At 31.3% G+C, this 27631-nt stretch overlaps 2 protein-coding genes across 2 annotated transcripts; both read left to right on the top strand.

The window, feature by feature from the left end:
• The first annotated feature begins 220 nt into the window (after window positions 1-220).
• LOC111709019 (autophagy protein 12-like) lies at window positions 221-4101 on the top strand. Its single transcript, XM_023482586.1, has 6 exons — window positions 221-338; window positions 1086-1358; window positions 2238-2306; window positions 3187-3249; window positions 3560-3619; window positions 3953-4101. The coding sequence occupies exons 1-6, from the start codon at window positions 285-287 to the stop codon at window positions 4028-4030; spliced, it is 597 nt and encodes a 198-aa protein (XP_023338354.1). The 5' UTR covers window positions 221-284; the 3' UTR covers window positions 4031-4101.
• A 17-nt stretch (window positions 4102-4118) lies between these two features.
• On the top strand, window positions 4119-26422 carry LOC111709018 (uncharacterized protein C18orf8). The gene is made up of 24 exons (XM_023482585.1): window positions 4119-4199; window positions 4967-5040; window positions 5330-5410; window positions 5938-5982; window positions 6621-6713; window positions 7210-7279; window positions 8108-8151; window positions 9161-9259; window positions 9699-9738; window positions 10460-10517; window positions 12895-12976; window positions 14135-14224; window positions 14577-14628; window positions 14714-14767; window positions 15799-15913; window positions 16741-16866; window positions 17952-18024; window positions 18421-18517; window positions 20272-20395; window positions 20706-20785; window positions 21614-21662; window positions 22530-22603; window positions 24089-24182; window positions 24934-26422. The coding sequence occupies exons 1-24, from the start codon at window positions 4178-4180 to the stop codon at window positions 25037-25039; spliced, it is 1842 nt and encodes a 613-aa protein (XP_023338353.1). The 5' UTR covers window positions 4119-4177; the 3' UTR covers window positions 25040-26422.
• Window positions 26423-27631: the final 1209 nt, after the last annotated feature.

Below are 27631 nucleotides of genomic sequence, written 5' to 3'. Positions count from 1 at the left end.
AAAATCAAATACAGTTTTAAGGACACTGTTATGAATTCTGGGAGTCGCTAATTAATAAGTCATCAAAATAAAGTATGATAGAAAAGTAAACTGTATTTTTTCAGTTTTAAAACTTCTGCGACCTGAATTAGATTTTACATTTTTTTTTCATTTTAAAAATGCAGTATACTTATCCTTCGTTTAAGTCTTGGATAAAAAGCCTTAGATTTGCAGAATATTTGTCCTATTGTTGGATCTATTTTCAGAAAAGTTTTGGAAGCAATTTCTGTTTCAATGTTTGTAGAATGTCCTCAGAAAATCCAGAGTCTACGGATCTAGATTTAAACAGCTTACAACAGGCAGTTATTACCTCAATTCATTTCAATTCTGGAAATACGCATTTCAATTCTGGAAATGCTTAAAAAAATCCAAGATAAAGTTCAGTTGGAACAAGGGTCAACCGAGTCAACCAGATCCAAAATTTTCTTCTCGATTTGTGTGGATGACAAAAAAACTTACTGAAGTTAGATTTTGGAAGTCTTTAAAATTGGCGTTTTCATTAAATAATTTACCAAGCTTCAGGGGGCAAAAATTGGGTATTAAAAGGCATGTTTTTTTCTTCTTTGATACTTTATTAAGTTATAAAACTATTTAGTTTCCCTTTATGATCATATATGTTCCTCAATCCATCTAACATCCTGGGAAATGATTATCAAGAGGGAGGTAGGAAAATTTTTTTTTCAAAGAATTGATATATATGCCCCTGAAGCTTGAAGAAAATACAGGGTGTCCCACGAAACTTGAAAGTTGGTGAATTAGTTTAGAATGTCTTCTTACATAATTTGTTGAGTTGTTTTATACCTAAGAAAATAATAAAAATATTTTTTGGGATAATTGATTTCAAAGTAAAGTATATTTAAACTAAAGATTTTTCTAACAAAATAAATTGCAAACAGCCTTTAATATCTAATACAGTATAGGAAAGACGACATTCATAACTATTTATCAACTGTCATATTTTGTGGGACACCCTGTACTATATGATTGGGAACGCGCTGTTTGTCCATAAGTAAATGAATCTGAGGAATAATGTGAATGATATCCAGGAAGTACCAACTTTAGAAAATAAGATAGAATCGACTTCTGTCCAAAGTGAAGCTCAGGGAAGTGCTGGAGATATTGGAGCAAAAGATACCGAGGAATCTGTTAAAAGTGACCCAGTAAAGACAACTGGCACTGCACACGAACCATCAGAAACTGCTGAAAAGGGCGGAGAAGAGGTCCAAACTGAACCTGTCAAGGGAGACGTAGAGTCATCTGAAAAGCCAGCAGAAGAAGGAGATAAGAAGGGTGAATCTGGGAAATCAGCAGAGAAGAAGGTAATTCAAATCTTTTTTTCAAATTTCATTTTTTGTGAAAATGAATTAAAATGCGAGAGATTCTGTAAAATATTTGTTGATTAATTTAGTTTAAAGGTAATTTAAAGATCTAATTCATAATGGTACCCTTTAGACATTACTCCTGACACTGGGTGATATATCACCTTACTTATTGCATATTTAAAAGCAGTACTAAGGATTTATTTTTGATGTGGATCCTGGATCCGCACTGGAAAAAAATGGATCCGGATCCAACTCTATATCCGGATCCGGATCCTGGTTATTTCTTTAAAATTTTCTGAATTTTTTTTTGCAAAATTTTCAAATTTTTGTCTTATTTTTTTCGTTTTTTTATGCTAAAACTAGTGGAACCATTCAGAAATTAGGAAATTTTTATAATTATCTTTTTTCAGATTTAGGTTTTGAAAGTTAACATTTTTTGCAGTTTTTGTTTGATATTTTGCCCCTTGGATTCAGATTCGTGGATCCGCATATTTTTGCGGATCCAACGGATACGGTTTCTATGCACTGTCTAAATAAGATATTTTGTTTGTTTTTTTCCTCGGCTTTGTTGCTTATTGTTACTTATTGTTATTGTTATTATTATTATTATTATTATTATTATTATTATTATTATTATTATTATAATTATTAATATTATTAATATTATTAATATTATTAATATTATTAATATTAATAATGATATTATTTTTATTATTAACGGACAACCCTTAATTCAAACAGTTAGAAACTGAGAATATCTCTTAGATGTTGCCAAGACTAATGTTTAAAGGGGACCGTTATGAATCTGACATAATTCTTGTCTGATGTAATTTGATTTACGTTGACAGTCCCTTTAAGATAAACTCTTTGATTCAGGTTTCCAAGGTTGAAATCCGTCTGCAAGCTACAGGAGATGCACCGATTATGAAAAAGCGGAATTATATGGTAAAAGAGATAATTTGTTTAAAATTTATAATACTAGGCTTTTTTTTCAACGTTTAATTGTGGCTCTTAATTGTGATTCTGTGATTTAATCTTTATACAATTTTAGCATTTGATTGAGATAATACATTTTCACATTTTGCTTACTCAACTTTTAATTTTGAAAGACAATAAGGTCCGTGGATTTTTTTGGGCCATTGTTGTACCAAAAAAATTCAAAAAATAAAGAAAAAATACCATACATGAGAGTTGCACAGCAAAGATACAATTTCGCACCAGACGCCGCTAATCACACTTTTTTTTGACTCACCCTATATAACATAGTTGCAGGTTCTTAAAGTGTTTTGCTTAAAAACAGCAATTCGTTCTTAATGTTCTTAATTTTCCGGGTGGGGGGGGGGGTGTTAAGTTCTTAAAGTTTTTAAATGTTCTTAAATTAACTAGACGACAAAACCCAGAGCCAAGCTAAACTAATCTTTGCTAAAATAACTTCTGATTGACTCAGCCTTGAGCATCTTAAAGATCTAAACTTCTTGGTCGTAATAAACTTATTAAGAGTCAACTTCATGTACTTTTTAAATAAAACTGAAAGAAAAAATCTACCAGAAAAGGCCATAATATTAGTTCCTATTGATCACGTTTCTACTTCAAACTTCTTTCATTTAAAATACAATTTTAAATTGTTCTAATACTTTTTCACATCCTTCATATTTCTAATATAATTCTTAGAAAAGCTGTATTTCCTGGACTTGAAAATATTTATCTAGTTGGTTTCCTCACTTTGGATACTTGTCACAGTATGGCGAGAATGTTTATAATTGAGAAAATTTAAATCACCTAATTAAAGTCACCTAAACTATTCAGTACAAAATATTATGTCCAGGTTGAAGAGAGTAAGAAGATTTCTGAGATAATCAGCTTCGTCAGAAAATATCTGAAACTTGAAGTAAGAATTTTTATTTTAACTGGGACAGTGACCCTGACCAGAAAATCCGAATTATTTTTTATTGATTTTGGATCCAGAGGCCGAATTTAAAGAATTTGAGCCGCGGCTTAAATATGGTTGGTTCCACTTAAAATTGTATCAAATTCTTCAAGATTTGAGCAGGCGCTTAATTTAAACCGGGTTTTGGCGGATTTAAGCCGCGGCTCAAATTCTTTAAATTCTGCCTCAGGCTCCGGATCTGGAACCGCATCAAAATGAAATTGATCGTAATGACTGCAAGTTAGTCTAATAATATTTACGTATTTTTCAGACTAGTGAGAACCTGTTCCTGTATGTAAACCAGGCTTTTGCACCCAGCCCAGACCAGACAGTAAGTTTTATTAAGTTATTATTTTTAAAGGGAATGTTTACGGAAAAGGAAAAGAATTGTTTTTATTTCTATCCAAAGAATTTTTTGAAGAGTACAGACCAAAACAAGACCCCTAAAATTCATTACTCTAATCACAACTAAACTTGATTATTTTTGATGCAATGATAGCATTTTTAGGAGGGGGTTGCAATTTTTAAGTGGCCAATACCAAAATTTTATCTTTAGTTGCTTGCCTTACCTCATCCTTTTGATTATGAAGTTTTACAAAAGATATCAAACAAGATTAAGCCTCTAAACAAATAGATATTATAAAGAAGAATTTTAAAATTTTAGATTTTGAACCTGAACGAGTGTTTTGGAAGCGACGGTAAACTAGTTCTATACTACTCCAGAAACCAAGCCTGGGGGTAATAAAGACGACCCTCGAAACCGACATTCCACACCCGTATTGTGATTCTTCAACTGCTTACAGACTAGAAAAGTGATTTCATTTGTTTCACTGAAAACATTTTAAGTTTTAACGTTATTATCTTTTGTTGTCAAGGAAAAAAGAAGAAAATGAATTGCCTTGGACTCATAGGTAAGTTCTTTCAAATAATATGAAAACCTTTTGAATGTTTCGCTAGTGAAGAAAGACAAATAAATGTCAGATAATTTTTAAGAATTCTCTGTATGTATTTTGTATATCCGTTGTCGCCCTATTCCTTATTACGTTTACAACTGCCTTATCCTTCAACATTTGTGAAGTCATATTTTATCTTTGTTAAGAAACTGTTTAAAACTTTGTCAAAAACTCTCTTATCCTTTTCGTTTTAAATCACCCGCCAATAATCTGTTAATCTGTTATATTCAGTATCCTTTATGAAGTTCTTAATAATCCTTTGTTAAGAAATATTTGATTTAGTTTCCTTTGTTAACCACTAACTAATCCTTTGTTTAGAACTATCTGATCTAGTATCCCTTGTTAACCACTAACTAATCCTTTGTTCAGAACTATCTGATCTAGTATCCCTTGTTAACCACTAACTAATCTTTGTTTAGAACTATCTGATCTAGTATCCTTTGTTAACCACTAACTAATCCTTTGTTTAGAACTATCTGATCTAGTATCCTTTGTTAACCACTAACTAATCCTCTGTTTAGAACTATCTGATCTATTATCCTTTGTTAACCACTAACTAATCCTTTGTTTAGAACTATCTGATCTAGTATCCCTTGTTAACCACTAACTAATCCTTTGTTTAAGAATCTTTGATCCGGTATCATTTGTTGACAACTAACGAATTCTTTGTTAAGAACTATCTGATCCTGTATCATTTGTTGACAACTATCTAATCCTTTGTTAAGAACTATCTGATCCGGTATCCTTTGATCCTGTGGATACAATAACGTCAGTATTCTTTGACCAGAAAAATCTTCAGGTAAATTAGATTCACAAAGCTTCTAAAAAATACAAAATTTTAATAAAATAGATATATAATATAAATAGAAATACAAACTTATCTTTGTTAAGGGAGTCTCATTCCTGACTTTCTAGATATAATTTATTGAGTGCTATACATGATTGCTTCATTGTTTGTTTGTTTTAATTATTGATTGTTTTTTTATTGATTGGTTGAATGATTGGCTGATTAATTGGCTGGTTGGTTGGTAAATTGATCAGTTGGTTGATTGATTGGTTTATTGATTGATTGATTGATTGGTTTTCAGTTGTTTTCTGTAAGATCTGGTGGTGCTACTGGAGTAGTGATTAAGAGCCCAGGGAAACCCCAGCAAACATTTATTCTCGAGGAAAATAGACAAACTAGACAATATAGACAATATAGACAATATAGACAATATAGACAATATAGACAATAAAGACAATCTAGACAATCATAGAATAAATACAAATCCAATTTTGAGTTTGGTTATTTGGTGAATTATTCTCTAGACCCCTGTTCAGGGCATACTGAGAATATCTGCGTAGAGTCTATAGATTTACTGATTAACTTATTCTATACTGTTTTTACTGCAGTTATTTCCTATTTTTCTACGTTAAACCTTATTATTTTCAATAATGATTACATTATATTATCCCTATTCTTCTATGTTGAAACTGATCATTTTCATTAATGGTTCCATGTAAAAGTTTCTTACGCAATATGGATGGAAAATAGTATCTCTGATTTTTTATGTTGGAAATTTAGCAATACAAAATATGAACTCATTGTTTATTTTCATGTTAAATTGACTCCCAGGACCCTGTCTAGTGTGTCTAAGGTTATTTAAAAACAATATATTTATTTTCAGTTTTTTATTATTTGTCTTTAAATCAGGATAAAGGAGGGATACTTGCTATTAAACTCTCTCCTGATCAGAAGGTAATACCACGACCACGACCACGACCACGATCACGATAACGATCACGATCACGATCACGATTATTATCATAATCATAATAATAATCATAATCATAATTATTATTATTATCATAATCATTATTATTATTATTATCATTATTATTATGATTATTATTATTATTATCATTATTATTATGATTATTATTATCATTATTAGTATTATGATTATTATTATTGTGAAAAAATCTGTGTTTTCCAGGTTGTTTCTGTTCAAAGGGAGAAAATTCGTGATCACGATCACGATCACGATCACGATCACGATCACAATCACAATCACAATCACAATCACAATCACAATCACAATCACAATCACAATCACGATCACGATNTATCATTATTATTATCATTATTATTATCATTATTATTATCATTATTATTATCATTATTATTATCATTATTATTATCATTATTATTATCATTATTATTATCATTATTATTATCATTATTATTATCATTATTATTATCATTATTATTATCATTATTATTATCATTATTATTATCATTATTATTATCATTATTATTATCATTATTATTATCATTATTATTATCATTATTACTATTATGACTATTATTATTGAGAAAAAATCTGTGTTTTCCAGGTTGTTTCTGTTCAAAGGGAGAAAACTCGATTAGATTTCTACAATATAGAAAAAGGCCAACCCAATCCTCTCGAATACTCTATCCATGTAAAGGTAGGACTTCATTTCATTTATTTTCAGACAAATTATAGTAAAATACTGGTCTTATCTTTAATTTTTTTAAAGTTTTTTTTCATTCTGGGTGGTCATCATTCTAAAACAAGAGAGACAGTCTCCAGAAGTTCAAAAATTGCTCTTTTTGTTTTTGAATGAACCTTTCACCGATTATATTGTTAAAAATTGCTTGTCTTTCTTGAGAACATAATATGTTTTAGAAAGGGGGGTTTACGAATTACCCCCTCAGTCCCCAACTCCTGGGTGGNGGGGGAATGATCACATGAAAAGGCAAGTTTTTCATCTTTTTTTATACTTGTTACCCAAAATGTATATATTTCCGCCTAAAAATCATTTATTTTCCACAATTTAGCGAAAAGACCTTTTTAAAATTGTTTTGGTCCGATCAAACATACTCAGCTGCTGGGGAAAAAATGATTTACAAAAGAGAGAGAGGGGGGAGATTTTTCAGGAAAATATACATCAGATATTTTAGAACAAGAATTCTGAGATTGTCGGCTACATCTGGTCAACTGATGATGAGGTTGTTTTACTGACAGATACAGGTCTATTTTTATGGGGTTTATACAACGAGGTTATTGTGCATAAAGTGATGATATACGCTAATCCTTTACTAATTCTACAGGCCATGATCTATACCGAGAGCGTACTGCATATTTGTTTATTATAAGTAGATTCTGTCCTAACCTATAGTAAATCAATATTAGTAAACAGTTGTAAGTGTACAGTACCGCTAACTGAGCACAGAGGTAGAAAACTATCATCACTCCTGGGTGAATATTTAAGAACAGAGGAATGATTTTCAAATTTTAACATCAACTTGACATTTTTAATGATTTTTACTCTTAAATTAACTTCCTGTCACAAAAAATCTTTATTTTTTCGAATTCAGCGATAAAACTTTTAGAATAAATTTCACTTCGCGTGAACATTCTTATCATCTTGATTAAAAATAATTGTTTCTTTTAGGATCCATAAACAAAAAAAAATGATTTTATAAAGACTTTTATTTTTCCCTGAAAACATGTTTCACAAAATAATAATACACTTAGTATTTTCTTCTATTTTTGCTTTAATTACTCCAATTAAGAACACTCTTACTTCTTTTTTGGTTTTATACAGTAATAACCAGAACACTGTAGAATAGGAAGACCGACATTAAAGCAATACTGAAGTTCATTTGATGTTGTTACCTAGCAAAAAGCTTTAAAGTAAGGCGTTAAATCGCATATTAAGATAAATGGGCCTGTTTACACTGCACAATTGCTGTGATATATATTGATTCGACTATTTTAAGTCATAACTTAAGTCTTTCACTCTACTTCCAATTCCAGAGATTTCTGGTTATCACTGTACCTGGTTTATTAATCTAGGTATTGAGATCTGGAATATCACAGCATCAAGGAAACTGTCCAAGGTATGATAATTTGGCGTGTATCGGAAGTTTTTGGTTTTTTGCAAGTTAAAAAATTGAGTTTTCCAATATCTTAAATAATTTAGTATCCATTGAATTTTTAGCATTCCTGTATCAGGGAGATTTTACTTTCTTGGAATTCATCCTAGTATTGTATTATTTCCTCTCACTAACTACATGTTCTAGTATCTACGGAGTACCAGTACCACTGTATCCTGGTATGTATCCTGTCCTCTCTAACTACATATTCTAGTATCTACGGAGTACCAGTACCCCTGTATCTTGGTATGTATCCTGTCCTCTCACTAACTATATATTATAGTATCTACGGAGTACCAGAACCCCTGTATCCTGGTATGTATCCTGTCCTCTCACTAACTACATATTCTAGTATCTACGGAGTACCAGTACCCCTGTATCTTGGTATGTATCCTGTCCTCTCACTAACTATATATTATAGTATCTACGGAGTACCAGAACCCCTGTATCCTGGTATGTATCATGTCCTCTCACTAACTACATATTCTAGTATCTACGGAGTACCAGTACCCCTGTATCCTGGTATGTATCTTGTCCTCTCACTTACTACATATTCTAGTATCTACGGAGTACCAGTACCCCTGTATCCTGGTATGTATCCTGTCCTCTCACTAACTACATATTCTAGTATCTACGGAGTACCAGTACCCCTGTATCCTGGTATGTATCATGTCCTCTCACTAACTACATATTCTAGTATCTACGGAGTACCAGTACCGCTGTATCCTGGTATGTATCCTGTCCTCTCACTAACTACATATTATAGCATCTACGGAGTACCAGAACCCCTGTATCCTGGTATGTATCATGTCCTCTCACTAATTACATATTCTAGTATCTACGGAATACCAGTACCCCTGTATCCTGGTATGTATCATGTCCTCTCACTAACTACATATTCTAGTATCTACGGAGTATCAGTACCACTGTATCCTGGTATGTATCCTGTCCTCTCACTAACTACATATTATAGTATCTACGGAGTACCAGTACCCCTATATTCTGGTATGTATCCTGTCCTCTCACTAACTACCTGTTCACCTCAGCTAAGGACAAAACAAATACTCTTCAGGTAAATTTGCTCGAGTTTTATCTTACGAGTGAGGATCAGACTGAATTCGGTTAATGTCTGATTTTTTGTTTGATTTATCGATTATGGAAGATTTAAGTGGCTAATAGACTCATTGGTTTATTGATGCTAATATTTATTAATTGATTTATTGAATGTTCATTGTTTGTCTGAAAATTGGATTAATTCATTGAATGAAAATGGTTGATTGATTGATCGACTTAATGCTTTATTCTTTCATTGTCTGGATGTTGGTTGGTTGGTTGAACCATCGATTCGTTGTTTGGTTGGTTGGTGATTGATTGATTGAATGATTGAGTGAGTGAGTGAGTGAGTGAGTGAGTGAGTGAGTGAGTGATTGATTGATTGATTGATTGATTGATTGATTTATTTATTTATTGATTTATTGATTGATTGAACGAATGATTGATTGATTGTCTAGGTTTGGTCTGTGAAGAACAGCAATGTAATTAAGCTTCAAGGAAATCAAATCAATCTAATTTATAATTAAAAGGAATTTTAAATATTTTAACTTAATCCCCATTTAAAGAGTCAACCACTATTTCTTTAAATAATGAGTTGTCTGCTAATTATAATAGTTATGTCCAATTAACAGCGGTACCCTTTCAACCTCTATCCGAACAACAGTTAGGGGGAAATATTCTCCTTTTGTCAATTGGAAAAGTGTTAAATTCCTATAATTGCTTTCTTTGTCTCTGGATGGTAAATCCGCAAGTACATGTTTTTAGAAAAATAATGGATTGAAACACAAGAGAACCTCAGCTGAAAACTTTAGAATGGTGGATATCGAAATTAATGCTTGATCCTCTCTTTTTCTTTATATCGAGACTAATCTAATCTTGTACTTGTATTCAGAAAAGTGCATAAAATTCAACCAATCAGAGTCGCATATAAGAAGCCGGTAAATTTGAAATTTTGCACGCCATTTAAGATTAACTTAAAGAAACGGGAGTGACTCTCTAATTTAGAAAACCGGTTTTTGATTTTTCTCTACTATATCCAAGAGTGGTATAAGAAGAAAATCAAAATTGTGTCCATTGGATACTCAGAATAAGTAATCGGGATTCAGGATATCTCATTCTAAAGTTTTCAGCTCTGAGTAAATAACGTCGACACGCCTATAAAACTTACTAATAATGCCAAGGTCGACTTAATAAATGATTGATTGTTAACACGTTACAGGGATAGATTTAAGTTCTTCAGTTACTGAGAAGGATGTTTCATTTATTTCAGTTTACAGGTAATCTTACATTTACAGTAATTTCAGTCTCACAATTTTGTGATAAAAAGTTTAAACATTGCATAAATTCTATAATTTAAACTTTATAACCTTGAAATAATTTAATTTCGACAATTCAGCAACTCAATAATAAACAATTAACATGTTTTTCAAAAAAAAATTCACCCCCTGGTTATATTTTATTTAGGGTTAAAGATTTTAAATTTAGAGTTCATTAAACACATCGCAATTTAGGACTTACTCAGTCCACAATGTAAAATGAAAATTCGCTCATAGTGGATTATCAAGAAGATTTCAAAGAAATTATGCATGACTTCCTTGTAATGGTTTCCAATTTGACACAGTTCCAACCCGTTTTTTAGTGTAGAGGGTCCACGAAATAAAACAATGCATAGAATGATCATTTTCGAATAGTTTGTCTGACAATGAAAATTGCAGGGGTGTAAATTTTCCAAAAAATCTTCCGGCCCAAGACTTTTAGAAAATCATTTATTTTCTTAAAAGTTTTATAAGCCGATTTTTCAGGGAAAATAATTATGATTTTTTGGGTAGGAAGTATCAAAAAGAATGAAAAAAACTTGCCTTGGGGTGCAATGTTCAATTTTTTTTTTCCACAAATAATCCCAAAATCATTTAATTTTTGTAATTCTGAAAAATATACACTAGGGTGACCCAAATTCGTGTAAATTTAACTTTTTTTCTGAATTTGAACAAATACACACAGTCTCAAATGGTTACAGGGGATATGTAGAGCCCCCCCCCCAAAAAAAAAAAATCGGGCCTTTATCTTATTGGAATCAGCTACATGTAAAAATTGAGTGTTGCCGCTACGAGGCGATTTTAAAATTTAATGAAACTACATTTATTAGTTTAATCAGATCAGGCAATAAGAACTGGTTTTAGGTACTTTTAGGCTTTAGCATTTTCAGTTCTAATTGCGGCATATTTTCTTGTATCAGTTTTATATGCTCACAAACCACCAATAGCACATACAGGGGTTGGTCCTTTTAATGAGATGTATCAACAAAACCGTTCATAGCTAGGAGATAAATCAAGGTAGCTCATAGCTAAGAGGTCAAACAGGTAGCAGTCAATCAGGTAGATAGTTGATAGCAAGGAGGTCAATGAGGTAAATAGTTCATAGCTAGGGTTTCTGTTAGTCTGATGATGTTTTCTATTACAGGACTATATCATGATACTGGAAGAGTCTCCAGGAACAGGCTATTTATATGTTATTGTTTTGGTTACATTTATATATTGTTGTGTACTTTACATCTTTCATGTTTCAGATATAAATACTCCTAGGCTTGGGGGTTTTATATATATCAGCTATTATTGTACATATTCATTTCCAGAGAATATGTGTCACTGACATTATTATGGTAGTACTCAGGTATATTAGTCAGTTTATCAGTTTCAATCAGGTAGTTCATAGTTAATTGGTCAATCAGATCAAAGTCTAGGAGGTAAACCATGTAGTAATTTATAGCTTGGAGGTAAATCAGGTAGACACTTCAGAGTTAGGGGGTCATTAAGATAGCAGTTCATAGCAAAGGGTCAATCAGGTAGATTGCTCTGAGCTTGGGGGTCAATCAAGTAGATAGTTTGTAACTAGGAGGTAAATCAGGTGTCATTTCATATGGAATTAGGAATCAAGTCATATTTAGGGGGTCAATCAGGTAGTCAATTGGGAAGTCAATTTGCTATCATTTCATAACTAGGGGGTCAATAACGTAGAAAGTCAACAGCTAGTGGTTCAATTTTGTTTATAGTTCATAGCTAGGAGGTAAGTCAGAAATTAGTTCCAATCTAGGGGTTCAATCAGGAAATAGTTCCAATCTAGGGGGTCAATCAGGAAGTAGTTCCAATCTAGGGGGTCAATCAGGAAATAGTTCCAATCTAGTGGGTCAATCATGAAGTAGTTCATAACTGGGGGATCAATCAGGAAGTAGTTAATACCTAGAGGGGTGAATCAGATAGATAGTTCATTGATAGGGGTCCATCAGGTAAAAAGTTCATATCTAAGGGGTCAATTAGGTAGATAGTGCATAGCTAAGGTCAATTAGGTAGATAGTTCATTGCTCAGGTAGCAGTTCATAGCTAAGAGGCATAATTTGAAAACTGGTTTTTTGACGAGGACACTTTTGTAATGTAACAAAGGATATTTCTTTAGCAATATTTCGATTTTTACATGTAGCTGTTAATGGCTTCTTAGACATCTGAAATTGTTTTTAGGAACACAAATATTATTGGGCCAGTGTGCAAAGTTTTTTTTAAGGGTGATTTAGGACTCTGATATACACCCCTGGAAGATATGTCACCAGTCAATGCATTTAGCTAGATATCCATTTTCCAATTCAATTGTTTATTTGTTCAGTCAATGCTTTATACGAGTCAACATAGTTGGAGAGAGCAGTAAAGTGACAGGAATTCATCTTTACTCAATATACAATGATCAGGTGAGAGACTTTCCTTGTGTGTATTTATGCAACCGAAACAAGGAAGTATATTTGTATAATTGTTATCCTTAATTTAAAAAAACGGATATCTTTTCATTGTTTCATTGTTAAGCGTTGTAAATTAAGTTAATTGCTAACATCATCTTTACTCAAGGCAGTGCTTAAGATTCATTTAATTTTAATGTGGATCAGGATTCTGGATCCACACTGGAAAAAATGGAGCCGGATCCGGATCCAGGTCATTTTTTTACTGATTTACTGAATTTTTTAAACAAAAAATAGTTTTCAAATTTTTGTTTAATTTTTTTCGCATATTTTTATCCTAAAACTTGATGAACCATTCAGATATGAGGACATTTTTAGAATCTCTGTTTTCAAAAGTTCAGATTAGGGTTTTAGGATTAAAAAGGTTTTTTTTTCAGTTTTTGATTGATATTTTACCCCTTGGATCCGGATCCAGGAAGCCAAAATCTTGCGGATCCAACGGATCCTGATCCGGACCCTAAGCGCTGACTCACGGTGTGCTTATTATCTGTTATTGTTAAAGATTTATCTGTTATAATGTTTATCTGTTATAGTTAAAGATTTATTTATTATTGTTAAAGGTTTATCTGTTATAGTTAAAGATTTATCTATAATTGTTAAAGGTTTATCTGTTATAGTTAAAGATTTATTTATTATTGTTAAAGGTTTATCTGTTATAGTTAAAGATTTATTTATTATTGTTAAAGGTTTATCTGTTATAGTTAAAGATTTATTTATTATTTTATCTATAATTGTTAAAGGTTTATCTGTTAAAGTTTAAGATTTATTTGTTATTGTTAAAGGTTTATCTGATATTTTTAAAGATTTTCTGTTATTGCAAAAGGTGTATCTATTGTTGTTGAAAGATATATCTGTTATTTTTAAAAATTTATCTGTTATTGTTATAGGTTTTTCTTTTATTTTGAAAGGTTTATCAGTTATTTTTAAAGATTTATCTTTTTTTAAAGTTTATCTGTTATTGTGAAAAGGTTATCTGTTTCTGTTGAAGGTTTATCTATTACTAATAAAGGTTTATCTGTTTTTGTTAAGTTTATCTGTTAATGTTTAAGGGTCATCTGGTATTGTTTAAGGTTCAATTGGCTCATCTGTTGAATGTATCTGTTATTGTTTAAGGTTCATCTGTCTCATCTGTTAAATGTATCTGTATCTGGAGCTCTAGGAGTTCAAACCCTGGATAATCTTATTCTTGTTCACTCACTTCAGGTATCTTCATTCTTCAGCAGGCTGGGCCAGAATCCTTCCCCCCTTATTCACTTTTTTTGACGGGACCTCGGCCTTGATGTTCATGACATAACGATTATCTGGTTCATTTTATTACTATAATAAAGATCTTCGCTCACATATATATATATATGTTTGCTTAAGCTGGTGAAACGGCTAGACCAAATTGGCTGACATTTTTTTAGGGAACCAATGGGTGCGGGTGAAATATTTAGGCTAAATTTTTATTAAACGGGCAAGGCCTGCCACTTAAGCTAAAATAATAATTACAGACCAAGCGCAGGTAAACAGTGGACACTACAGGTAGTTGTTATTTATATTTTTTTCTTTCTAGAATTCGAGTACTCAGATGTTTGATATTTCAAGTCCCCGCACTAAACAAACAGGTAGCAGAAATCTCTCAAATTTTGTTAATTTGTTAATAATAATTTATTTATGCAATTTAAAATTTTTTTCTTTTGACATTAATAGATGTTGGAGGCCCTCAGGAACACATTCAAATACTTCCCCAAACCAGTCTTACAGGTTGTTGATATTCATGAAGATTGATTGGTTGGTTGGTTGGTTTGTTGGTTGGTTGGTTGGTTGGTTGGTTGGTTGGTTGGTTGGTTGATTGATTGATTGATTGATTGATTGATTGATTGATTGATTGATTGATTGAGTTGGTTGATTGATTGATTGATTGATTGATTGATTGATTGATTGATTGATTGATTGATTGATTGATTGATTGATTGATCGATTGGTTGATTGGTGAAGTAATGTATTTTTCTGTGTGCATCTGAAAAAAAATCTAATTATTTAAATTAATTGATTTACTGATTTCTTTGTATTTTTCTGTGTGGATCTTTAAAAAAATTGATTACTTAAGTTGATTTACTGAGTTCATTGTTGGTAAGTTGATTGATTTATTAATTAATTGACTGATTGATTGACTGATTCATTAGCTAATTGGTTGATTGATTGATTTATTGGTTAATTACTATATTTATTGGTTAATTGATTGATTAATTTGTTTAATGTATAATTTATTTATTGGCTGATTGATTTATTGATTGATGGGTTAATTAATAAATAGGTTGAATGATTGGTTGATTTATGGGTGGGAAAGGGGTTGAGGCTCATCAAAGAACCTCATTGGCTTAAAACATTTAGAAAAGTTGGTTTAAATGAAGATCGTTTATTTCCAAATAAAGATTCCTGTATTCCACTGATTGATTGATTGTATGATTGAGTTATGGAATGATTTATTGGTTTTTAAACATTCAGAAAAGTAGGATAAAATTTAGGTCGGTTATTTGCAGATTTTCACTGAGCTATCCTTCCTGGGTTTTCTTTTTTCTTGATTGATTCTTTGATGTATTGATTAATTGATTTTTTGATTGATTTATTGAATAGCTGATTTCTTTTGATTAATTCAGTAATTGTTTTATTGGTTGATTAATTGATTGCTAAATTGATTGATTTCTCTATTGGTTGGGAAAAGGTCTGATGCTCATCTTAGAACTTTAAAAACATTTAGTAAAATTATAAAATTAAATATCTGTTATTTGCAGATAAAGGTTCCTGTATTCCACTGACCTATCCTCCTTCCTGGGTTCTCTTCAGACCAAATATACTCATAGATGCAAGGAATGGAAGAATGTGGACTCTCAACCTTAAACTTAAGAGGTATCTATGTAAATATATATAGATATGTAATCTCTGTTTGTTTGTTAGGATGTTTGTATGTCAGATCTATAGCTCATGAACCCCTTGACTGATTTGCTTTGAATTTTAAATAGGGAACTCGGGAGAACCATGGGAATGTTCTTTGCTTATCTTTTGGAATCTAAGTTGAGTGGGTCGACTTCTTTGGGGAAAACATAGCTAAAAACTTAATTTACGACCAAGCGCGGGTAAACGGCGGGAGTAACTTTGATCTTTAACATGAATAGCAACATTTTATCGTCATTTTAAGTTTAGAAGTTAAATTTTGAATTAATATTAAAAATTAAAATAAATTTATTATATTATTAAAAAGATGTATTCACACACAAAGTTATAAATATATATATAAATGGTGTAGTTTAAATTTGTTTAAATGAATTTTTGAAAATACAGATTTCCAAAAGAAAAGAGAAAAATATGCAAAATTATGCACAAATAGGCGACATTGATTATCACTCATTACATAACATATTCATCATTTCCGTTATTACGTAATCATCGAATTCTTCAACACATAAATTATAAACATTACCCATGTAACATGATTGCATAAACCTGGTATATTTGGAAAGTATTTATTTTCATCATATGTTTACCCCCTAGTCGATCTTTGTCAAAAAATTGGTATTTTTGTGTTTTTAATCCAGTCCTAATCAGAATTAATTTACAATTAATGAGACAACTTCACAATCTAATTTTACAAATATGATTGATGAAACCATATGACTGTATAACGTTCAAAACACAACACAAATCTGATTTCATTTACAATTGAATCATCTATTTAGAGTAGAGAGTATTGACGAGGTTGGGTTGTGTAGATTTCTTCTTCATAGAGTTGGCGGCAAACCTTTTATTCTTAAACATCTTAAACACTGCCTTCAAGATCAAACTGTTAGAGCAGAGAAATTCAGGTCAATTCAAAACCCTTCTTTGTAAACATTAAAGGGACTGTTAGTGTAATTTCAAGTAATCCTCTGTGCAAAGCTTTGTCTGATGAAGGATGAATTGGATATAGATTTTTACTATTTTTGAACGGATTATTTTCAATTCTGATATCACTTAAAAAAGTGCAACTTGCGCATTTCTAAGACAGAAAACTTATGGTAATTATGTGAATTAAACACTTATATGGAAGATGTTGTCGATTTTCTAGATAATTGATTATTTACAGCTTTCAAGGGTACCCTTGTAAATCAAGCATTATCAACTTTGTATGGTCATAAAATATTATGTGTATTGCTTACAGTCCCTTTAATTGTTTTTTAATTTTTCATAACAGCGCTTAAGCTGATATTTAAAAAATACACAACTTGAAATAATTTCTGATATTTAATTTTATTGTTCAAAAAATAAAATAAGTTGCAAAATCACGAACAACTATTTTTCCAATCTTGATTCTTATTGAAGTGGGTTATGAGGAGGTGGAAAAAAAATCTGATATAGAATGAACTTGACAAGGAATTTAGCCTAAATATTTTGTATTAGATTATGATTATTTTGTACTTATCTCGTGATGTTCCCATTTGAATATTCTCTAAATTTTGAAACATTATTAAAGAGACTGTTCACTTCAATACATTGTAGACGTAGTTCTAAATGACTCTAAAGTTGATTACCCGATTTACAACAAAACTCTTCATACTTGAAACCAGAAAATTGATAATTCCTATTTATTTCTTTCCTTGTCTGTGTTGCATAAAACCGAAAGTCACTTTCAACTGGAAAAAATGTTAAAATGTAAATTTTTAACTTTACATAACAGAGATATCTTCCTTAATTTTGATGAGATTTAACGTTAACAGTTTTCAATGCGTATTTAACTTTTTTAAAAGAGGGTTACTAGAAAACCCTTAAAAGGACTGAAAGCATAATATCAAGCGACCTTCCATACAAAGTTTTGTCTTATGAAGGATGAATTATGAATCAAGGTGTTTAAGGGTACCGTTGTCGGTGTGACTTGAAATTACAGTCCGTGTAAGAAATAATATTTATTTAGCCTGATGTTCTACTACATTGTCCTATCCTACCATATTCATCAGAATCTGGGGGACCCTCCAACTCTACAGGGGGTAAGTTCCTTCATTTTCTATGTTTAAAATTTTTTGGAAATGACTTTAATTTGTTGGATTTTATTTATTTACTCGCGTGGAAACCCACCTAGTTGTTTGATTTATTCATGATTTGAATATGTCATTAAATTCTCAAAACTATAATGTAATTTATTTTTAAAGTTGCAATATGATGTCTTTTTAAAGGTTTTTATGTCTTCTTTATTAATGTCATGAGCTTTTTGACTAAAAATTACCAAAATCCATTAACCGAAGTGGGTCTGAATTAAGATTTAAATTGGCAAATAATGTTTTTTAAAGACTGTTTGGAATTAGGCTCTAGGCAGTTAGTGGTGTAAATTGTAAAAGGATTAACAGAATGACTAATTTATAAATGTTTTAATGCTTTTTGTACAGGTTGGTTATGTACAGTCTGCAGTACAGATAAAGCCTGCTGTTGTACTGGATCAATCAGAGCTGTACACGGCAGTTTTCTCACAGGCGGAGAAGGAAGGTAGATTTTAAGGCCAGACTTATAATTATTATTATAAAGAGTTATTCACACACAAAGATATACATACATATATAAATGTAGTTTAAATTTGTGAAGATATTTTTAATATATAGTTTTACAAAAAGAAAAATATGAAAAATTAGGCACAAATAGGCCACATTGATCATTACTCATTACATAACATATTTATCATTTCAGTTATTACGAAATCATCGAATCCTTCAACATATAAACTATTCGTTCTTGTTTTTAAAAGTTTTTGTAAAATCGGAACTTTTCATGCATGGTCCAATTGGACATTAAAATATTATATTTGTTTCTTAACTAAGACTTTACTAAGATCAGATAGATTTACAAAACAATCATTTGCAATAGAAAATAAATTTCTGACAAGAACTGTTAAGGTCAATTTTGCATAAAATAGAAAGAAATCAAATGCAAAGCTTAGAACTTGCTTCAATAGCCTTATAGAAAGACACACATCTAGTCAGCTACTGGCTAACAGAGTTTTTACATATATGAACATTGTGAAACACGTTGGGAACTCAAGTCTCAAATACTAGATCCATAAAAACTACAACAGTAAATATTATACAGTTTCAAAATAACATCAGGACTGTTAAAATAAAATTCTTGGTTAAGGGAATGAATTTTTAAAATGAAAATAGCTCGTTTTTAATTGCAATATATTGTCATTGAATTATCACTTTCCAAAACATTTCCTAAATGTTTCTAGTCATTGACAATTGGTAAAGGTAATTCATTAAATAAAATTGGGGTTATTTCATTATAATGAACCATATCTTTAGAAAAAATAAGGCATTTTGTTTTACATGTTCTATTCGAATTTTTTTACTAAATTTCAGTTTAATAGCTTTTGCAAAATTTTACAAATTTTTACGATTTCCCGAGTTTCTCCAAAAAAAATTTTATTTTGTTAGTATTGCTGTGTTTCCGATCCTCAGAATCCAAGAGGAAGTGTTCTTAAATGCTTAAAATGTCTGAGATTAAAGATGTCATACCTTTAAAGTTCTGCTGTTTTACCACCAGTAGCACTATTTTTCTCTACACTTGTGGTTCCATTTCTATCAGAATATCGCTTCCGATAATGGATAAGGGCCATATAGTGGGATCCAAGGCTTTCTCAAGATCTTCAGCTACACCTGAGATTTTAAAACTAACAACATGTGATGTTTCATTTGGTTTAGACATCTGCACAATATCATCAATTGTTATCCTAATATCAGCTTTATCTAAGTCATCCACAATATCCTGTTCAATGATACCTTTAGGAATACCATAACAGAAAAATATCAGCCGGAGGGGACTTATCTTTCTAATTTTCTCTTCATTCCTCCTTTTGTTTTGAGAGTTGATTCCGTCAGTTAACCCCCTCTTTACACTGGGAGATCTGTCCCTAACCATTCCTGCTCTAAGGGGGACTGTGAGATTCTTTAGTCTTGCCCCTGTTCCCCTGTAATCCTCATTACCTCTAGTTACCACACTGTAAGATTTTGCAGCAAAACTTGGTGCAGGATTGACATTGACCTTATCCCAGATACATTGCAATAACTCCATCTTCTTCTTCATTGCTGACATACAGTTACACTCATCCATCATGGTGCTTGAGGTGTCATGAAGTACAAAAACTAATGTACAGGTGTACAGTTGTTTAGAGTACAGGGTGTATATACTACTAATGTACAGATGTACAATTGGAAAGAGTACAGGGTGTACATACTACTAATTTACAGGTGTACAGCTGGAAAGAGTACAGGGTGTCCTGGTAGAGTATCTGCTGGTTTTATCTCAGTTCAAGTTTCCAGCTCGGCAGTTTATCCTTGAGATGTTTATAAACCTAGCAGTGCAAACCAAACAGTAAGTTTTTATTTTAACCTAAAGGGTGGCCTACAAAGGATGAGACTTACCCAGAAGAGTATATTTTCAGAATTACCGCCCCTGGGGGGGGGGGGATTGATTTGTTATGATTTTGTGGGGTGAAATGAAAAATGTGACATCATAAGGAAACTTGTTTCATTTTTTTGATATTTTTACCCAAAAATTCATTGTTTTTCTCCTAACAATCATTTATTTTGTCCCCCTTTTAAAAAATTATTAATTCAAGAAAATATACATTATTATTTTACAATTTTTACAATTGTCACATTATTAATATATTTTTGCTTAGGTTTTATCAGATGCATCAATATATACAGTATGGAGTTATAGGGGACAGTAAACATATCGCCTGTATTCTCCTCTCACTTGGTAAATATAAGAAAATAACAATTCTATATTATGTCGTCGTAATTTTATGAGGGGAATGTTCAAATCACAATGGTTCCATAGAAGTTTTTATCGGATCAGTAATAAAAAGTTTTCAGACAAAAACATGGATATCTAATTCACTTTTGATCAGACGAAACTTTAAGTTGTACCATTGGAAATTGGACATGCCACTTCTATCAATGGGGGGGGGGGGGTCACTTGAAATCGCGTTTACAGTCTCTTTATAAATTCATACCTATGCAGCAGAACTCTCAGCAATGCGAGTGCAGTATACTGGTCACGTGTCTCTGTCTGTATCATGTAACCAGTGTACTGCACTACCATTGGTGGGAGTTCTAATGACGTCATGCGTACTTATGAATAATATTATCAATTAAAAATAAAAATAGAAATTATAAATAATAATTGGAGAAAACCTAAGTTACAATTAGATTTCTCTGAGATATCTTCGTTTTCAGATTGGTTGCGTATTTGCTGAATATGATCTGTTTAAACCTACCATTTCTGTACTAAATTGTATATAGCAATTTTCATATAAATTTGACACAGTTTTTTATCAATTTCTCGAGACAGGAATATCAGATATAACTTGTATAAGGCGCGATCAAGAGCTAAAGTAAAAAGCTTTCAGTCTATATCCCCTTTCGTTTTTTTACAGTCCCTTTAGGTCTATTTTTAATAAAATTATGAGGCCAAATTTAAGGAAATCAGATTTTTAGTTGGGTTTCCAATGAACTTCTTACAGTTTCATGTTTCCAAAAATTGATTTTACTCCCCAAGTTTGTTTTCCAGTATTGTGATGTTTAGAAAGTGTTTATCCTCCGGCCCGACAAATAGCCCTGGATATGATGGCAAGGTAACAAACTTCATCAAAAATTCATTAAAATCATTTTGTAAAATAATTTTCCAATGTTTTAACAAAATGTCCATCCCCTTTTGGTTAAACACCTCTAATTGTGTCTATATATGATTGTTAGAATCAAAGAAACCGTAGCGATGTAATTTCAAGTAACCCTTATATAAAAAATATATTTTAAAAAGCATGTCCGATTTACATCGGTATCTTCAACCCTTACCTGATCGTGTTTATAGCTTGAAAAATGTTTAATTCTGATACTTCTGTATTTAGAGTTTTCAACATGGATATATTTCATTGATGATCAGACAAGGATTTTAAGGGTACCATTGTAAATCAGACATGCCAATGCCATTGTTAAAATAATTGTTTTAAAGACCCCTAAAATATATTTAGTAAAAGGAACTAATTACTCTACTCAAACTCTAATTGTCTTTCCTCCATATATTTCCAACCTGATTGTGTAAACCTGATTGTGAATTTTAATTAAGCCTATTTAATATTTAATCAAGTAGAATTCCAAGTTTGAAATATCCAAAGTTTACGATATCAGGTTGCTAAGATAAAAATATTAACAAAAATAGTTTAGTTGTAGAGCTATCAGTCCTTTCAGGCAATAAAAGAGACATCAAAGATTTAGAATTCATAAAAAAATTAGAATAAAATTAAATTTTATACGACCTTCAATTTAAATTTTGATTTATATCAAGCTTTTTAACTTCATTGAATACCCATAAACATAGAAACACACAGTCGAGTAAAAAAAGCTTCTCTTTGATTACATGTAAACTTTCAATCAAAAAAAAAGCTTGAAAACAATCAAACCCTAAAATTCAAACTCGTTCTCATTTTATTGGTATATAATAGGCTTGGGAATGGAGTTGAGGAACTGCTTGAAATTTGTTTAGCAGAGGGAAAGGTTGTTCAAGCCATTAACTTAGGTAACTTATTTTCATATTTTTGCCTGATGCAAAAATATGATTACTTAAAAAGGCATAAAGATTTGCTTTCTGTTAGTGAGTTGGTTTGTTGGTTGGTGTGTTGGTGTGTTGGTGTGTTGGTTGGTTGGTTGGTTGGTTGGTTGGTTATTGTTTGGTTAGTTGGATATTGATTGGTTGGTTGAATATTGGTTGGGTGGTTATTGGTTGGTTGGGTGGTGGTTGGTGTGTTAGTTGTTGGTTGGTGTTTGGGTGGTTGGATGGTGGTTGGTTTGTTGATTGATTGATTGATTGGTTGTTTGTTTATTTGATTTTTAATTGATTTGAATGCGTAGGCGATACTGCTTCTATCTGAAGTTGAAGATTCAACAACTGTGATAGACAGATGGAAAAAAGAATATTCTAGAATTTGGAGAAACCTCTGCAATCAAAATCTAACATGGCTTCCCAATAAATTAACTGTGTTAACATTATCACTCCGCCATTGAATTTTATTAATCTAACTACTTAATTTAGTATTTATTGCTTCCATATTTAATTAATATTTAACCATTTAATTGTTTGTATCCACATAATATTGCAAAAATTAATGAATTGAAGCATAATAGCAAGTACAGTTCAACTATATGGTTTTCGTTTGTGCCATTGTAATCTGGTGATATACTTCAAGCTTGAGTCTTTGTTAAATCATCTAATCAGATCAAGATCCTTCCATTTCTTAATATTGGAGTTGATACTTTCGCCGATCTGGTTTATTTTTGGTTTGGAATTCAACTTCCTCCGAAACAAAATGGCGGTGTTACGTACCGCATCTTCGTTGATTAACAGAAATACAACTCCCCAATCATTTGTCAGATCAGATCTAGTTAAAAAGAAGAAGATAATTGTACAATTTAGATTCATACAGGGTGAGGGGGGTAAATGGATTATTTGATCAATATTTGCATTGATTAATCAATTTATAATTGTGAACTGGAAGATGTTTGCTTATTAATTATATGCATATTAAATATGATGATATATTTTCAGAAGATTTTAATATGCACATACAGATTTATTCATAACCAGGAACGGTAATGCTACTTTTTATCACTTATCTAAATAAAAGATGTGACGTTTTCGAATTAAATGTTTAATGAGATAATTGGCTAATTTCTTCAGAGGCGTATTTAGGGGGGGGGGGCTATTGGGGCTAAGCCCCCCCCTGGACCAGTGAATATTTAGTTTGATTTAATATTTTATATGATTCATTAATTTATTAGATTTTTAAAACTTAATTTTAACTGAAATAGATTTGTCGAATTGATTTTTTTGGTTATTTTTGGTGAATTAATCTCTAGACCCCAATTAGGGGTATATTGAGAATATCTGCATAGAGTCTATAGATTCACTAATTAAATATTTTTATCACTATTTTTTCTCAATGTCTCCAGTATTTTGTTAATTGATACATAGTTGATTAATATATTTAATTTATCTCCTTTGCAGCTGGATCCAATGGATTAGGTGAGAGTATATCTGCTCGGAAATATCTGGAAGCTTCTAAAGATCTTCATCCAACAACATTCTACCATGTTTACAAGTAACCTTTAGATTTATCATTCATCCAAGTATATTCTACCATGTTTACAAGTAAACCTTTATATTTATCATTCATCCAACTACATTCTACCATGTTTACAAGTAACCTTTATATTTATCATTCATCCAACTACATTCTACCATGTTTACAAGTAACCTTTATATTTATCATTCATCCAACTATATTCTACCATGTTCACAAGTAACCTTTAGATTTATCATTCATTCAACTACATTCTACCATGTTTTCAAGTAACCTTTAGATTTATCATTCATCCAACTATATTCTACCATGTTTACAAGTAACCTTTATATTTATCATTCATCCAACTATATTCTACCATGTTTACAAGTAACCTTTATATTTATCATTCATCCAACTATATTCTACCATGTTTACAAGTAAACCTTTATATTTATCATTCATCCAACTATATTCTACCATGTTTACAAGTAACCTTTATATTTATCATTCATCCAACGTGGAAGCTAACGTAGTCTTTTCATCTGGAAAAGTGTTGAATTCTGGTTATATTTCATGGTTTTTCTGCAGTAGAAATGCCATATTTGCAGAGAAACCACAATTGAATAAAATCAGTTTTCATGAATTCAGTCTTGATCAGACAAAGCTTTAAAGGGGAACATTTTAAATTATGCATTGCCATCTTGACATGGAGAGTCACTTAAAACTACCCCAACTGTCCCCTTTAGAAAAGTATTCAATTCTGGATTTAGTTTTAATTGTTTTTCAGTTTTTTCGAGGAGAGAAATTTGAGGCTTCGTGGTAATCCTCGTTTCACAAGCGAAGACAAATGTGAACCCTTCATCCAACAGTTTAAACTCATGTTCACCAGTTAAATATTTACAGACATATTGAGATATTTACAAGAATGTTTCTCAAAATCTTCTAAAGTAATGGATTTTAAAATACATTTTAGTGGATTTCTGAAGGCAAACTTTGTTTAAGTAATACTTCTTCATTAAGTTAAAGATATTAAAGTTTATTTTTCATTGACTGCTTTTAAATTCTAGTTACCCCTGTGTTATATATTCATATTTTGTCAATACGCTTATACACTACACTGCTGTAGAATCTTTTTAAACGAAACAAAGGTGTCGTTAGACATGGCAAAGCTGTTGAGACATGGCAAAGCTACTGTTGTAACATGACGAATGTTGATGTTGTTACATTACAAAAGTGTCGTTAGACAAGGCCAGCTGTTGTTAAGACATTGCAAAGCTGTTGTTGAGGCATGGCAAAGCTACTGTTATAACATAACGATGTTATTGTTAATATGACAAAGGTTGCATTTAACATGGCAAAGCTGTTACGGCATGGCAAAGCTTTTGCTGAACCATAGCAAAGCTGTTGTTAAGGCATGGCAAAGCTTTTGTTAAGGCATGGCAAAGCTGTTGTTTAGGCATGGCAAAGCTTTTGTTATAACATGGCAAAGCTGTTGTTTAGGCATGGCAAAGCTTTTGCAGAGCTGTTGTTAAGGCATTGCAAAGCTTTTGTTATAACATGGCAATGGCAAGGCTATTGTTAAAAAATGACAAAGATTTCGTTGAGACATTAAAAAGCTGTTTTTAAGATATGACAAACTGTTGTTAAGATATGGCAAGGCAGTAGAGCTTTTAAACCTGTTGCTAACAAAGGCTTTGTTGTGTTTTCCCAGTTTTTGCTCAAAATCAAGTCAAAAGACATTTGAAGGGAAAAATTATTTGTTTTGATTTTTAAATGATTTCTATTTGAACATGTTGTTAAATACAAATTCATCGATAAGGTAAGATTTTGTGATAGTTTGTTATTCGACTAAATCCGACCATTTCTACTTAATAATTAATAACTTTACTTCGGCACTTTCACAAAGATCACATGATATTATATTTATACTTTCTTGAAATCATTCCTCCTTTTTAAAATCATATTTTCCTCAAACGTTTATAGTGATGTTTTTAGGGGTTTATCCACCAAATAAATTTTTGAAAAATGTATGTAAAAACTTTCCTTTTCTCGTTTTTTTCTGAGCATAAAAAATCATTCCCCGATATAGACACAACCTAGTTCAGCTTTTGTTCATCATCCCCGCCCCCCCCCTCCTCCTTATTTTTAATCTGTCGATATATTATTTGTAATTAATTCAATATTTATTGTGCTTTTATCAATCTAACGTAAAAGTGTAATTCCTCACATATTGATAGTATTATTTATTCGTGCACTAAATATATTTGATATTTTTAGCAGTTTTTTTTTTCTCTAGAGAAAGAAATGCGAGACAATATGTACAGTAAAACCCAGAACTTCAGAGACATCGAAAGAATTTTTAAAATGTCGTATTCTAAACCTACTGAAGATGTAATGCTGCAGATGTTTAGTTTTATAGTTAAAAAATTACATGAAGCCTTTTATAACTGTTCCCGAATATTTTATAGCTATTTATTTATTTTACTATTACCAAAATTTAGGTATAAATATTTAAACGCCATTGAAAAATTGTCAAGACAACATTTTATAGATTCTTTCGATGTCTCTTTAATTTCTAGGTTAAACTGTTTATACCAAGCAGTGTTAAAAATATTTTTAGAATAACTTCGGATTCTACTTAGTTTCATATACACTTGTTGACAGATAACAGCAACACACCAGATAAATTTGAACAATAGGCCCGTTGGAATTTTGGTGGGGGATGTTTATTCTCCACGGACAATTCTTTCCCGGTTGGCCGCAAATACACACAACAGAGTAACCCCCGTCTCAAGAAAATCTTTATTTCCTAAAAAATAACATAAATTATAGGTCATGGTTACTTGTACAATGTTATAATAAATGTTAATAATAGAAAAAATCTTACGATTTATTAGCGGATGAGAAAGGGGTTAACTTACTGTTGATCAGTATTGAAATACGTTTTTTTAAAACTTCTGAAATAAATTACAGTTGAATATTTAACAAAATTCACTAATTCTTCATTTGAAAATATTCTTGTTTAACTTTAATGGTTTCATAATAAACGAAAGTGTTTTAGGCTCCGTCCCCAGGAGAACAAAGAAATGGGGGGCTGAAATTATTTTGTTTGGTTTGGTGACTCCGAAAGGGGATTTCAGTTAATGACGACATTACACAGAGGTCTTAAAGTTAATGGTTAACAACACTATATATTTAGTGAATCTTTACATGGTTTAAATGCTAGTTGAAAAATACACAATAATGTCCGAATATATTGTAACTTTTTACAAACTTTTTAATTTGATTTTTTAAGTACATCACTACAGTCTTACCCACAATGAATTAGACTGTAAGGACGACATGAAACTTAATAAATATTCTGATTCCAAGGTTGACTCTGCCTAAAATACAGTCGTTGGATGCCTTATTCATTGTTATGCCAAAGGTTTCCAGTTGTAGGGAATCATCAATGAATTCCGTACAGTCGTCTCTGAAGTCTCATT

The sequence above is a fragment of the Eurytemora carolleeae genome, unplaced genomic scaffold, assembly GCF_000591075.1.
Source record: "Eurytemora carolleeae unplaced genomic scaffold, Eaff_2.0 scaffold929, whole genome shotgun sequence".
Taxonomy (NCBI): Eukaryota; Metazoa; Arthropoda; class Copepoda; order Calanoida; family Temoridae; genus Eurytemora; species Eurytemora carolleeae.
The sequence above is the reverse complement of the archived record's forward strand: the minus strand, read 5'-3'. Positions and strand labels throughout refer to the sequence as shown.

What these genes read in the sequence shown, in the direction of transcription:
- LOC111709019 (XM_023482586.1), top strand. Translation starts at nt 285, where the DNA reads ATGTCCTCAGAAAATCCAGAGTCTACGGATCTAGATTTAAACAGCTTA. An exon ending in TGAAAAAGCGGAATTATATG is followed by an intron (nt 2,307 to 3,186) that starts GTAAAAGAGATA and finishes TATTATGTCCAG; the next exon opens with GTTGAAGAGAGTAAGAAGAT. An exon ending in CACCCAGCCCAGACCAGACA is followed by an intron (nt 3,620 to 3,952) that starts GTAAGTTTTATT and finishes TTAAAATTTTAG; the next exon opens with ATTTTGAACCTGAACGAGTG.
- LOC111709018 (XM_023482585.1), top strand. Translation starts at nt 4,178, where the DNA reads ATGAATTGCCTTGGACTCATAG. An exon ending in AATACTCTATCCATGTAAAG is followed by an intron (nt 6,714 to 7,209) that starts GTAGGACTTCAT and finishes CAGATATTTTAG; the next exon opens with AACAAGAATTCTGAGATTGT. An exon ending in TCCCCAAACCAGTCTTACAG is followed by an intron (nt 14,768 to 15,798) that starts GTTGTTGATATT and finishes TGTTATTTGCAG; the next exon opens with ATAAAGGTTCCTGTATTCCA.